The following is a 12,500-nucleotide window of genomic DNA, read 5'->3' as shown; positions in this document are numbered from 1 at the left end:
TGAGCTGTGAGTGAGCAAAGAACTTGCGCTTACGCAAATCCTTTATTTAAGAAAACCGGCAACACCCTTTTGGCTGTCATTTCGGGCTCATTAGGGAACAAGGAAGGTGTAGAATGATTGTTATTTGAGCTCTTACTTAGCCATCTTTAAGGATTTCAGATCCTGATCAGCGCCATCTACAGTGACTGACAGCAGCCCTACAGGGTTTCAGATGAGGGTCTCTCCTACTCCTGCCTGGAGGTACCAGGGATTGTACCTGGAGTTTCTGTGTACAAATGAGATGCTCTGCCACTGAGCTATGGCTCTTCCCTTTAAGAGACTAGGGTGTGTCTTAGGAACATGAGAAGTTCATTACTGCACTGTGGTGCTGCCTGCAGAATGGAGCAAGTCTGGGCAGAGTAGGCTGAGAGGTGACAGATGCACCTAATGTAAAGAAGTCTCCATGGTAGGCCCTGAGGGAACCATCACACCCTTCATTCCAAAAAGAATATGCTACAGGGAAAAGTCACTTTCGTGTGACATTCTGGTTTTGATGTATGAATCAGCAATGAGCCATTTATGAAACAATACATGTCTACACAGAAGTAAGTCTTGCTGAGGTCAACTGGGCTTTCTCCCAATTAGGTAAGTGTAGGATGCACTTAATCAGGGCATTAAGTTTCACTGAACCTCACAGGGCTTACTTCTGAATGGGGGCGGGGTATATAGGATTGTGCTTTAAGTTGCTAAGATAACAAAGAATCCAGTGGCATCTAAATAACTAACAAATTTATTCTGACAAAGCTTTTGTGGACTAGGGTATACATTGTTTAACAGCAGCAGCAGCAACAACAACAACAGCAACAACACGCTCATCTGACTGGGTTGCCCCAGCCACTCTGGGTGGCTTCCAACAAAAATACAGGAAAAACAAAACAACAAACATCAAAAGCTTCCCAATGGGAAACATGCAGGAGAAATGATTTTGTGGAAATATGGAAGGTGTTTGTAGAATTTGTACTGTTACTTTGTCAAAATAAAATCATCATCTAATAAAAAGAGAGAGAGAGAGAGAGCGCACTATGCTTGTCAGCTGTGATTATAAGTCATTTTATTTCTAAGTAGATGAGCCTATGTCTTGGACAGGCATCTGTCTTATGGAATTATTTGGAAGTATCATTTTGAACATTTTGGAACTGTTTTTGAAGAAGTTGAAGTTAGTAAAGCTTTGAACAACAACAACAATAAAAAAGCTTCCTGAAATAGGGCTGTCTTCAGATGGTTACAAACAGAGAGAGAGAGAGAGAGAGAGAGAGAGAGAGAGAGAGAGAAATAAAGAAAGGGAGAGTTGCTGTGTTGAACTCTTCAACATCTGTCAGGAGGGCATTCCACAAGGCAGGTGTGTCTACTGAAAAGGCCTTCTGCCTGGCTGCCTGTAGCTTCCGTTCTCACCATGAGGGAACTGCCAAAAGGCCCTCAGTGTTGGACCGCTGTAGCTGACACATCCAATGAATCACAGAATCATAGAGTTGAGGTAAACTCTAGTAAATGAAAATGTATGTTGTAATATATTTGCTTGCCTTTAAGGTGCTACAGACCTCACTGTTGTTTCAGCAACTTACAGTACAATCAGGACTGCCCCACCCATGAGGCAAGGTGAGGCAAACACTTTGGGCAGCAGGATCTACCGAGGCAGCAGATCCAGCCACCAAGGAATACATCACTTTGCTGCCACTGCTTGCCTAACCAGAAGTTGTTTTTGTTGCAACAGGCCAGTACAGCTTCCCCTCTGGATTTAGCTACCACATTCAAATAAACAGACCCTGACAATCAAGGAATTGTTGGTCAAATGTCAAATCTGATTCAAAATTAGTTTTGAAATTTGCTTATGACAGTTATGAGAGAGCTTGATGACCATGACACGTCCCAGGAATCAATCCTATTATATTTGCACCAGTCCTATTTCTAAGGTGGCGTCAGTATTATAGCGTTCATCTTTGTAACAATCTGAGGAGGTTGCTACTTTTTAAATGTTACAGATGGCGCACTGTAACTGGTCCAAGAAACTGTGGGTGGATCTAAACACAGAAATTCCCCCCCCCCTATAAATATGCCAGAAATTAGATCGTTTTAACAAAAGGGGGAAAATCTCTATGGAAAATCACGTTTTAAAATTTCCTGCTCTCTGGCGCCATGTTTATAGCACATTCAGATTGCTGGTTCTTTACTAATGTAGCTGGGTCCTAAGGCCATCCTTGAGTCAATGAGGGAAGTCATATTTGCACTCACATCTCCTGCGTACACTTTCTTGCATATGAATGGCATGGCTTAAGTATATGAATACATTAACGTTGCACTCTCTGGACAATAGATCTGCAATTCATATGGCACTTCTCATTGATACTGAGAAAATTATTGGGAAATCTTATCAGGTTTGCACTTATGCTTTGCATAAATTTAAAATATGTCAGTTTGGTGACTTTGTTTTTGTTTTGCTTCAGGATGTTCACATATATAAGTTGCTTTTCTTAAACATTATTGCTGTTGATTATTTTAAGCTCTAAAAGCACAGTAAGTAAATGATTTATTTACCCATATTTTTTGAGGTAAGACCAAGCCCCATTTATGCTTCCTCCTCTGCATCCAAGCTGGTTTCTGGTGTCACAAGAGATCAAATTTTGAGGGGAAAGGTTGTCTGTGAAACGGCCTTTGGACCCAATTGCTATTCTGTCTGCCGCAACACCTGTTTTATGGGAAACAGTTGGATTACTAAGTAATCTATATTGTTTGGACGGTTAGAATTTTCTCCGTGCCAGACATAATAAATCTGTGTCACAGAATATATATGGAACCACAGAGTGTCCTTTAATTCTAGCAAATTGCTATGAGGGAATGCCCTCAACTTTAAGGTTTCACATTCCCACACAATTGGAGATGCACTTCCTAGGACTTTGATAGGTTGCATCTTCAAATGTGATCAATCCCTTTGGCCAGCTGGAAGGGAAGTTGAGAAACTCAAGATGCCCCAATTTGCTTGCCTACAGGGTATATCCTACCTAAAGCGTAGCTGAGAGGTCCCTGTATGGCTTGGGACCTGGGATTTCTTCCCACACAAACATGTGCATCCACTTCTGAGAGTGACCCTTAGGAACACAGGAAGCTGCTCCATATCTAGTCGGACAATTGGTCCGTCTAGCTCTGATTTCCCCACATTAACCTGCAGCCACATTCCAGGGTTTCAGATAGGAGGCATTCCCAGTCCTACCTGGAGATGCCAGGGATTGAAACTGGGACCTTCTGTTTACAAAGCAGATGCTCTACCACTGAGCTATGACCTTTCTCCTTCTCTGTGTCCCACCACTGCCAGAGTTGCCACTGGTGACTTTGTGGGAGAAGCCCTTCTCTAGGTTAGTACCCAGGCTGTTTTGGATGGTGACTGGAGCCAAAGAGCAGACTCCAGTGCTGCTATTCCACTCCCATAACAACCTTTGATCCAGCAGATTCCTCCACTAATGGAAGAGGAGATGGGATTGCCCCCAATTCTGCCCTTTGTCCTGGAGGCCCCCCGAGCCAACTTCCATGGTGTTGTGGAGGGTCTGGGACAATTTTTGTGTGTGTGTGAGAGAGAGGTACAGGAGGCACTAGAGGGAAGATGAAATGGTCAACACTCCTCTCTCTTCCTCCCATATTGCCAGAGCCATCTGCTGGTTCAAAAGCCATGAAGCAAGCGGAATGATGGATTCCACCCAGAGCATCCTGCCACTCCTTCCTGCTGCCAGAGGGCAACTAATCATAGCTACAGATAGGTTTTTCCAAGAGAAATAGATGGGAAGGAAAAGCAGACAACTCCAGTGCATGGTTGGTCTCCAGCCAATGGCTAGGGCCAAGCTGCTCTTCCACTTTCTGGTGCTGATGAGGGAAAGAGACCTCTGAGCATCTTTTCATCAAATTCTATCTTTCCACCTCCACCGATTTCTATATTGCTATGTTATCCAAATCAACCAGGCATTAGTTCATTGGTTTGCAAAAATCCACAACTTCCTGTAGATCAGAAGAGTAGTCCATTCTCTTCCAACAAGGGTCACATGTATCCACAGAGCCTTTCCCTGGTTATCTGATCTATGAGAATCTGCATGAGAGGTGAGAGGTCGATGAATCGTTGCCATCCTCTGCACCTAAGGAGATAAAGAAAAGCGTCTGCCTGCAGCCAGAAAGCTGAAACAGACAGCTGGACACCGAGAGGAGTGTATTCCAAGGCAACGGAGCCAGAAAAGGTATGCAGCATTTTGGGCTAGAGAGAAAAGTGAACGCAGAAAGGTTTAATTCTCTGGTTCACAAGAAAGAGCTGCGTTTGAAAAACAGCTCTGAAAGAGCAAGCTTGCATACCAGGAATTCCTGTGGTTAGATAAGGAGTTCCGTCCTGAGCAGGTTGCTAGGCAACGTCTGCCAGTTACTGAGTGGCCTAAAAAGAGCCTGGGAAATCGAAAGAGTAATCTGCGCAGCTGTGCAAGGGTTTTGAAAACAGCCCAACGGTTTGCCTGCCAGTGAAAGCAGTAAACAAGATGAGAGACTTTTGGAGTTTACTGGCTTGAAAAGTGAAAGCTGGCTTGAGATTGAGTGTAAAGCTGACCCTTGGATTCAGCATGGATGCCAAGAAGGGGGGAGCGTTGCCCTATCCACCTCCCCTGGGTGCCGTGGTTCTAGAAGAACACAGCCGGCATGCTGCACTGGAAGTAAAGGACAGGGGGAGGGAGGAACGGAGTTCTAATTCCCCCACCGATGAGGCTACTGGAAAGGAAGCTGTAGCTTTGAACGTTGTCCAGTGTTACAGTTGTGGACAGGCTGGGTATCTTCAGCGGAGCTGTAAGAAGCCACGTCAGCCAAAAGGAGCGAAGGGCCGCTCAGCAAAGCCTGAGGCGTCAGGCAAAGGTCGTACCAAGCCTATGGTGAAACCTGGAAAAGCTTTGATGGCGAAAGGAACCACGCCAGATGTTGGGAACGCGTTTATAATTGACACGGGCTGCACGGTTCATATGTCCCCACACAGAGGACTCTTTTCAACGTTTAAGAAGCAAAGCTTCACTGTGACACAGGCCAACGGTCAGGAGCTAGAAGCGACCGGAAAAGGGACTGTCTATCTTAAGAGTCTGGACTTGACAATAAACAATGTTTACTTAGTTCCTGAATTGAAGTTCAATCTGCTAAGTGTTTCGCAGATTGCAAAGAAAGGACTGAAACTGTCCTACGATGCTGAGAGCTGCAAGATCTACAAAGATGGAGAGTTATTTCTTTCAGCCAGGGAGAAGGATGGACTTTATTTGTTGACTTTTGCACAAAGTGATTACATGGAATGTAATTCATCTGTGTCTAACCTAGTTTCTCTTGCAGGTGTGAGCAAGAAGAAGACCGGAGTCAACAGAGTATTTCAGCGGGTGTATGCTGATGTGATTGGTCCTCTAGAACCATCTAGAGGCAATGCAAGATATTATCTTGTGTGTGTGGATCATTTCTCTAACTATGTCTGGGTTTATGTGTTGAGAAAGCCACAGGAAGCCTTAGAGAGGTTTCAGGAGTTTTGTGACAAAGTTAAGAGTATGCATGATGCTAACATTGATTGTCTATTCACAGATGAGAAGCAGATTTTTCTTTTACAGGATTTCCAAAGGTTCCTGCAGAAGAAGGGGATCAGACACAAGGTTTCTGTTTCAGCGGAAGCGTGGAACAGGGGTGTCTGTGTACGGGTGAACAGAGAATTGCAAAAGGGGATGGAAGCGCAATTGCTAAGTTCACATCTGCCACATGAGTACTGGGCCGAGTCTCTGATGTCGTTCTGTTATACGAAAATGAGAAAGGTTTCAAAAGAGTTGGGAAGTTCTCCTTTTGAGAAACTGTTCCACAGAAAACCTTCTGTTGCCCATTTCAAGGTTTTTGGGTCTCATGTGAGAACAGAAGCTCCAGGTGGAGTAAAGAATGCCAGAGGCATTTTTGTGGGGTATGAAAAGGGTCTCTACAGAGTAATTTTGTCTGAATCTGGTCAGGTGATCCTGTGCTCCTGAACAGGAGAGAGTGATAGTACACACATTTCCCACTGAGGACGATTCAGATGATGATGATTTCACTGATTTCAGCTGTACAGAAAGTGATGACACTGATAGCTCGGAAAGCTCAGTTGTCACAGTCATTGAGAGGAAGTCTCACACAATAGATAGGCCTTCACAACTGAAGGATGAACCACTGTTTACCATTGGAACTAGTTCTCCAAAGAGTCCTGAGACTGGACCAGTGAGCAGAGAGGATCAGCACCTCATACGTAGGTCTGAGAGAGTTACAAAGGGTCAACCACCCAAGAGGTACTCAAAAGAGTTTGCTAACTTAGCTGTTGCATGTGTTGCTGTTGTAAACAACCGAGGACAGGTTGGAGCTGTGTCTAAGTCAGAGACAAAGACACAACAGAGAGTTGCTAGCCAAGGTAATGCAGATGCACTCATTCCTTGGAAACCAGACAACCAGAGAGGTACACTGGGGAAACCAGTGGCGGGGAGTTCCAAGGGTGGAACTGAAACAACAGGGGAGTGTTATGTGTATAACAACTGTTTGTTTTCTTCTCTGGATCATGCTTTGCTTGCTGCAACACGCATTGATTCTTTTGGGGGAGGATGTTACGAAAAAGGAGCAATGCAGAAGCAAGCACCAGGTGGCTGGAATGGTAAACAGGATGTGGGTGTTGTTGGATTATACCGTGGGAACCAGGGACAGTTTGTAAAGTGCTCTGAGAGCCGGATGTTACCTCAGAGCAGCACATGACCCTGTACTGGAAGTACATGGGTGGAGTTTATTTTCTCTCTGCAGAGGAAAGCAGAGTGTGCAGACATGTTTTCTCTGTACTGCTGAAAGACAGAAATAAAGACATGTAGATATATTTCTGTCTGTCTCATTCCCCCTCCCTGGGGGAGGAGTGGTGTGTTCTTTTCACGTTTGAAAAGGATCGCCGAAGAGACCTCCCTTGATCTTGCCGGCAGACGCTGGCAGGGGAGGTAAACATAAGGATTCAAGCCGGGCACCTGGAGGGTGGACAAATTCCTAAGAGCTGGAGGCTCTGCTGGTTTGAATCCCGACACCCCCCTCCACACTGAAATTAGGCTTGAAAGAAGTATCCTACTTTCTAAAGGGTTGACTGACCCCTGTCTTATACTGATCTCTTGCATGGGCGCCTGTGTACACAGAGAGTTCCCATCTAAGGAGGATGCCTGGCTGCATATGATAGACATGCTGTTTACTCTACTGATGTGGTTAGGGAAGATTGCATTTGCATGTTACTCTGCACCCCAAAGTCCAGTCTGGGTCTGTCTTTTATTCTAGCTTACGATCCACCTCCCTATTTAAGGGGCATTAGAGGGGAGGCAATAAATAAGAGAAGGATAATCCCAAAGGGAAAAAGACTACCCTAAACAGATAAAATAGTAAACCCTTTTGAAACTTTTGGAAAAGTAAAGACATGCACAAACCTCCTCTAGCAAGCAGTGAACTTCTAACTGAAATATTCTATTGCAAGTATGGACAGCCTCTCTCATACGTTTAGGGTGCAAGAAAAAAGCGGGGGGGGGGGACACATTACTTGCAGTTGAAAAGGCCCAGGATGCTGCACAGTTTCTCTGATCCAGTGGGTCATGAATCCACCCAGGCCATTCATACGAGGCCACAAAAAATTCGGGGAAATCTGTTCCTGTGATCAGGTTTTCCTACAAGAAACCCAAGGCATTTGACTGGATAACTATATTCAAACATACATATTATGACCAATAGTGACTCTCTAGGGTTTCAGATGGCAGGATCTCCCAGGCCAAACTAGAGATGCTGGGGATTGTACATGGGGACCTTCTGCATGCAAAGGAGATGCTTTGCCACTGAGCCACAGCCTTTCCCCATTTGACCCCATGGGTAAATTTCTAAGGACCACTTTTTCCAAGCGTTATATGTTTTCTAATTGTTATATGTTATTTCAGGCTAATGCTATTCTAGGCTGCATCAACAGAAGTCCAATGTCAGATCAAGGGAAGTCATAGGACCACCCTTTTCTGCCTTGGACATACCACACCTGGAATATTGTGTCCAGTTCTGGGTGCCACAATTTAAGGACACTGACAAGCTGTGCAAAGGAGGGCAACTGAAATGATCAAGGGTCTGGAAACCAAGCCTTATGAGGAATGGTTGAGGGAGTTTGGTATGCTTAGCCTAGAAAAGAGGAGATTTGATAGCCATCTTCAGATATTTAAAGGGCAGTCACATGGAAGATGGAGCAAGCTTGTTTTCTTCTGCACTGCAGGGTATGATCTGAATGAATGGATTCAGGTTACAAGAAAGGAGATTCTGACTAAACATTAGGAAAAACTTTCTGATGGCAAGAGTTGTTCGACAATAGAACAGACAGGTGGTGGACTCTCCTTCCTTGGAGGTTTTTAAGCAGAGGTTGGATGACCATCTGTCATGGATGCTTTAGTTGAGATTCCTGCATTGCAGGAGGTTGGACTAGATGATCGTCAGGGTTCCTTCCAATTCTACAGTTTTCTGATTCTGTGATTCTTTGTGCTAATCTGAGTGAGCAGCTTTCCCTCAGAGGAAGATTTCATTTTCACATATAAGAGAATCATGGTTTTCACCTGGTTAGCCAATTGCCTCTGCTTGACACATTATTTCAGTGTCATGCCCAGGATGCTGGACAAATCCATCTGAAGCGTAGCTTGAGGATGACTGTGGAGAAAGGCTCCATTGAAGTTTGCTGTTTGAAGAGAAGAGAGAAAATGAAAACCTACCGTGACTTGTCTTGTGTCCAGCAGGGCAGCAGATGGGGGAAACGTGCCAAGACGATAATAGAAACCTTCTTTCAAACTCATTCCCCAGAACTGACTGTAGTTCGTAGCTTTCCATCTGCCTCAGTGATAAAAAAATAAAAAAATAGTGTGTTAGTCATGCATGTTTAGTTCTATGGGCAGTACATCATAGATGTTGCCATTTTTAAAAAGTTTTGAATGAAGCCTTCATAAGATTTCCCTTCATAGAAAACGATCTTCCACTGATGTGGGAAATGGTAGCATTTAAACTTGCCATTCAGGGTCTGCATTCGTACAATAAAAAGGAATACATTGCCCATTCCTTTTAAGATAATACTTTGATAATTCTGGGCCATTTCCCTCCTTTCAACATAAAGATGGCATTCTGAGTTTCATCATTCACACAAATTCACACCATTCAGTGCACTATCATGCTATAGCTTAGTCATATTGCTTATCAGCTAGTACTATGTGCAAAATTGCAGTGAGTTAATCACAGAAGATTGAGCTTTGCTATAGATATGCACAACCACAAGATTTATTTCTGTGCATCCGTTCTCAAGATTTATCACTCAGATTTTATCTTGAAGGTTTCTTTCACATTTGTTTGTTTGTTTGAAATGTTCCCCTTGCATCCACCATAGGTATTTTTCCCCTGCAGTGTTGAAATGTCTGATCCATATGTGGTGATGTCCAAGGCTAGTCATATTCACAGTAGACCTATTGAAATCAATGGGTTTCAATGGGTCTACTCTACAGCTAACACTAGGTATCACCCACAGCAAACCCATTTCCAGGAACCATGATGATTTAGATTTCCAAGCTCATGTTTATCACATGAAACTTTGCTGACACAAAAATGGTGGTGGGACAGCGATCATGGTAATCTCACCTACAGTTGAAATGCAAGGGGTCGTCTTTTGCTGCAACAGTACTTACACATACATAGTGTGAGACACACACATCCCTTCTTTGTCTTATCTACTGGGAGCGGGTGGCACTGTGGTCACCAACCCCCTTGGGTCAGCAGTTTGGAAGGTCAGCAGTTCGAGTCAGTGTAACAGTGGTGAGCTCCCATTGCTCTGTCCCAGCTCCTGCCAACCAAGCAGTTTGAAAGCACACCAGTGCAAGTAGATAAATAGGTACCGCTGCAGCGGGAAGCTAAACAGTGTTTTCGTGCGCTCTGGCATTCATCACGGTGGCCCATTGTACCAGAAGTGGTTTAGTCATGCTGACCACATGACCTGGAAAGCTTTATGTGGACAAACGCTATCTCCCTCAACCTGAAGTAAGATGAGCGCCACACCCCATAGTCGCCTATGACTGGACTTAACCATCCAGGGGTCCTCCTATCTTAAGAAATAGGATCTGATTTACTGAGGGTTTCACCCGGCAACTGCTCAAGAACATTACTTAAAATGCCCCACTAACAAACACAGAGTTATTTTACATTAACAAATGTTATTATGGGACAGGGTCTACTTTATGCATGGCTATCCTCCTATAGTGTGTGTGTGTAATCATGGATACAAACATACATTTTTGGAGCAGAGGGAGTTATTACAAAGTGAAACCCGGGTTTCAATTTAGTCACCTTTTAATTGTGACATATCTGCTGCTTGTGATGTATAGACCTGCCAGGCCCAGGCAGCAAGATATGGGAATCACAGCAGAAAGTAATACTGTTTCTGCATTTTGTCTCCCGTGGGCTCAGTTAAGATGAAAAAATCTTGGTGACACAGAGTCATCAAGTCGTGCTGCACAGAGCAGAAATCCCTAGTGGAATAAGTGACCTATATGTTCAATATAAAGTGTCATCAAATCATAAAGTTATAAAAATCAATGCGCTCCTTCTTGAAAATGGAAACTAACTTCATGGGGGCACTCAGCATTCAATTTGTGTGTGTGAAGCCGTTACTCTCAGTATGTAAATCATCGGGGGAATAATGTTCGGAGCTTCAGAGAGAGGTTGCTTCTCTATGCTGTTTAGAGGAAAGAAGAAAATCACATATCTTGCGCTGTGCTCACAGAAGAGGTGTAATAATAAATGCATACACACACATCTGTGGGCACGGTGCTTGAAAAAAAAAGATATCAAGGCAATTGCGTAAGGCTCAAGTGATCTTTTTCTCTGTGAATAAAATGGGAGCTATTTCCAACTTAGTGCTGCAGAACAGGACTTTTCTCACCCATAGTTACCATCGTTGATTTGCTTAATTAAGCTGGGCTGCACGAGGCACGTTTCTTCTAGGCAGTTCCACTTGCTGCTCGTGCATTTGCTGAAAGGAATAAAAGGATAGAGTAAGACGTACATAGGAAAAGTTTGTGGAGAATAATTACAAACACATAGTACGTGGTCCTGAAACAATGATTTTATAATCCTCTTTTCATCTCTCCCTCTCTCCCTCTCTGTGTGTGTATCTGGTGAAGAACATTTGGGCTTCTGTCGTATATTCCTTCTTTGTTTTATCTGCTTGGTGACAGGTTTTTTTTTAAATCAATAATCAAGATTAGTGGGTATTCAGTAACTCTTATGGGCCCCACAAAAGAATGGGTTCTTCTAAATCTAGTTTATGATTTACAGTTGCCCCCCAGAATATAGCTGTTCTTTGGAACAGATGCCTGCCCTATCTCAGAAAAATCTTCCACACCACTTTCATCAGAGCTTCTTAATGAAAAGCACTATGTTGAGGGAAACCTGTTAGAATCAGGGATATGGGTGGCACTGTGGTGTGAACCCACCGAGCCTCTTGAGCTTGCTGATTGTAAGGTCAGCAGTTCAAATCCGCATGAAGGGGTGGGTTCCTGTAGCTTTGTCTCAGCTCCTACCAATCTAACAGTCTGAAAGCATACCAGCAGGAGTAGATAAATGGGTACCACTGTGGCAGGAAGATAAACAGCATTTCTGTGAGCTCTGGTTTCTGTCATGGTATCCTGAAAGTAGAGTTGAGCGCCACACCCCATAGTCGAATTTGACTGGACCTAACTGTCCAGGGGCCTTTACCTTTTTCACCTTTGTGACAATGTCCTTAAAGTGAAGAATCATAAACTGTCACATGCCTGCAGACCTGTTCCCCAGATAGAAATGGAATTCATTCTAGGGTTGTTCATTCTGCTTTCCAGACCATTCACAGTCCAAATGCTGCTGCTGAATTGTTAGGATGGATTTGGGAATGGAATCTGGCCAAGACCAGCAGCCGGGTCCTCAGATACAACACATCATTTTATCTAATCAAGAAATTAGTCATGTTAGTGCTTTGCTCTCTCTGTAATGCATTCAGTCATGCATTGAAAATTGCCCAATTAATATCCATTTGAAAGAGAGGTTAATGGGCTTGTTAATGCATTCAAAATAAGGTGTAGATGCTCTCTCTCTCTCCTGTATTGCTTGGCAAATGCTGTGGGATTTTAGTTTAAATATGCTCCTGCTGCCTCAGGCTGCAATCCTAAACCCACTCGCCTGGTAATAAGCCCCACTGAACATAGATAGGCTCACCCTGTTAGTTGCCCTAACTTAAGATGTAATCAAGAATTACATTTAAAGGGCAGAGAAGAGACAATATTTCAGTTCTCTTTCTTTTTTACTCCTCTTCAATCACATTGATCTGTATAAGGTCAATGACTAATAACTAAGCAAGCTTTTAATTATGGATTTTAATGCACCAGCAGCTTTTCTGACAGAGATTCCAGTAT

General features: G+C 43.7%; 1 protein-coding gene across 1 annotated transcript in view; it reads right to left on the bottom strand.

The window, feature by feature from the left end:
- The window catches only part of TINAG (tubulointerstitial nephritis antigen), a 28,870-nt gene that overhangs the window by 11,601 nt on the left and 4,769 nt on the right, over positions 1-12,500 (bottom strand). The window contains exons 3-6 of the mRNA XM_053381086.1: positions 10,997-11,086; positions 8,790-8,904; positions 7,595-7,718; positions 2,572-2,722 (exon numbers count right to left, since the gene is read on the bottom strand). Coding sequence (XP_053237061.1) covers positions 2,572-2,722; positions 7,595-7,718; positions 8,790-8,904; positions 10,997-11,086 — 480 coding nt within the window. The remainder of the gene's footprint in view (positions 1-2,571; positions 2,723-7,594; positions 7,719-8,789; positions 8,905-10,996; positions 11,087-12,500) is intronic.

Source organism: Podarcis raffonei, chromosome 3 (genome assembly GCF_027172205.1).
Source record: "Podarcis raffonei isolate rPodRaf1 chromosome 3, rPodRaf1.pri, whole genome shotgun sequence".
Taxonomy (NCBI): domain Eukaryota; kingdom Metazoa; phylum Chordata; class Lepidosauria; order Squamata; family Lacertidae; genus Podarcis; species Podarcis raffonei.
The sequence above is the reverse complement of the archived record's forward strand: the minus strand, read 5'-3'. Positions and strand labels throughout refer to the sequence as shown.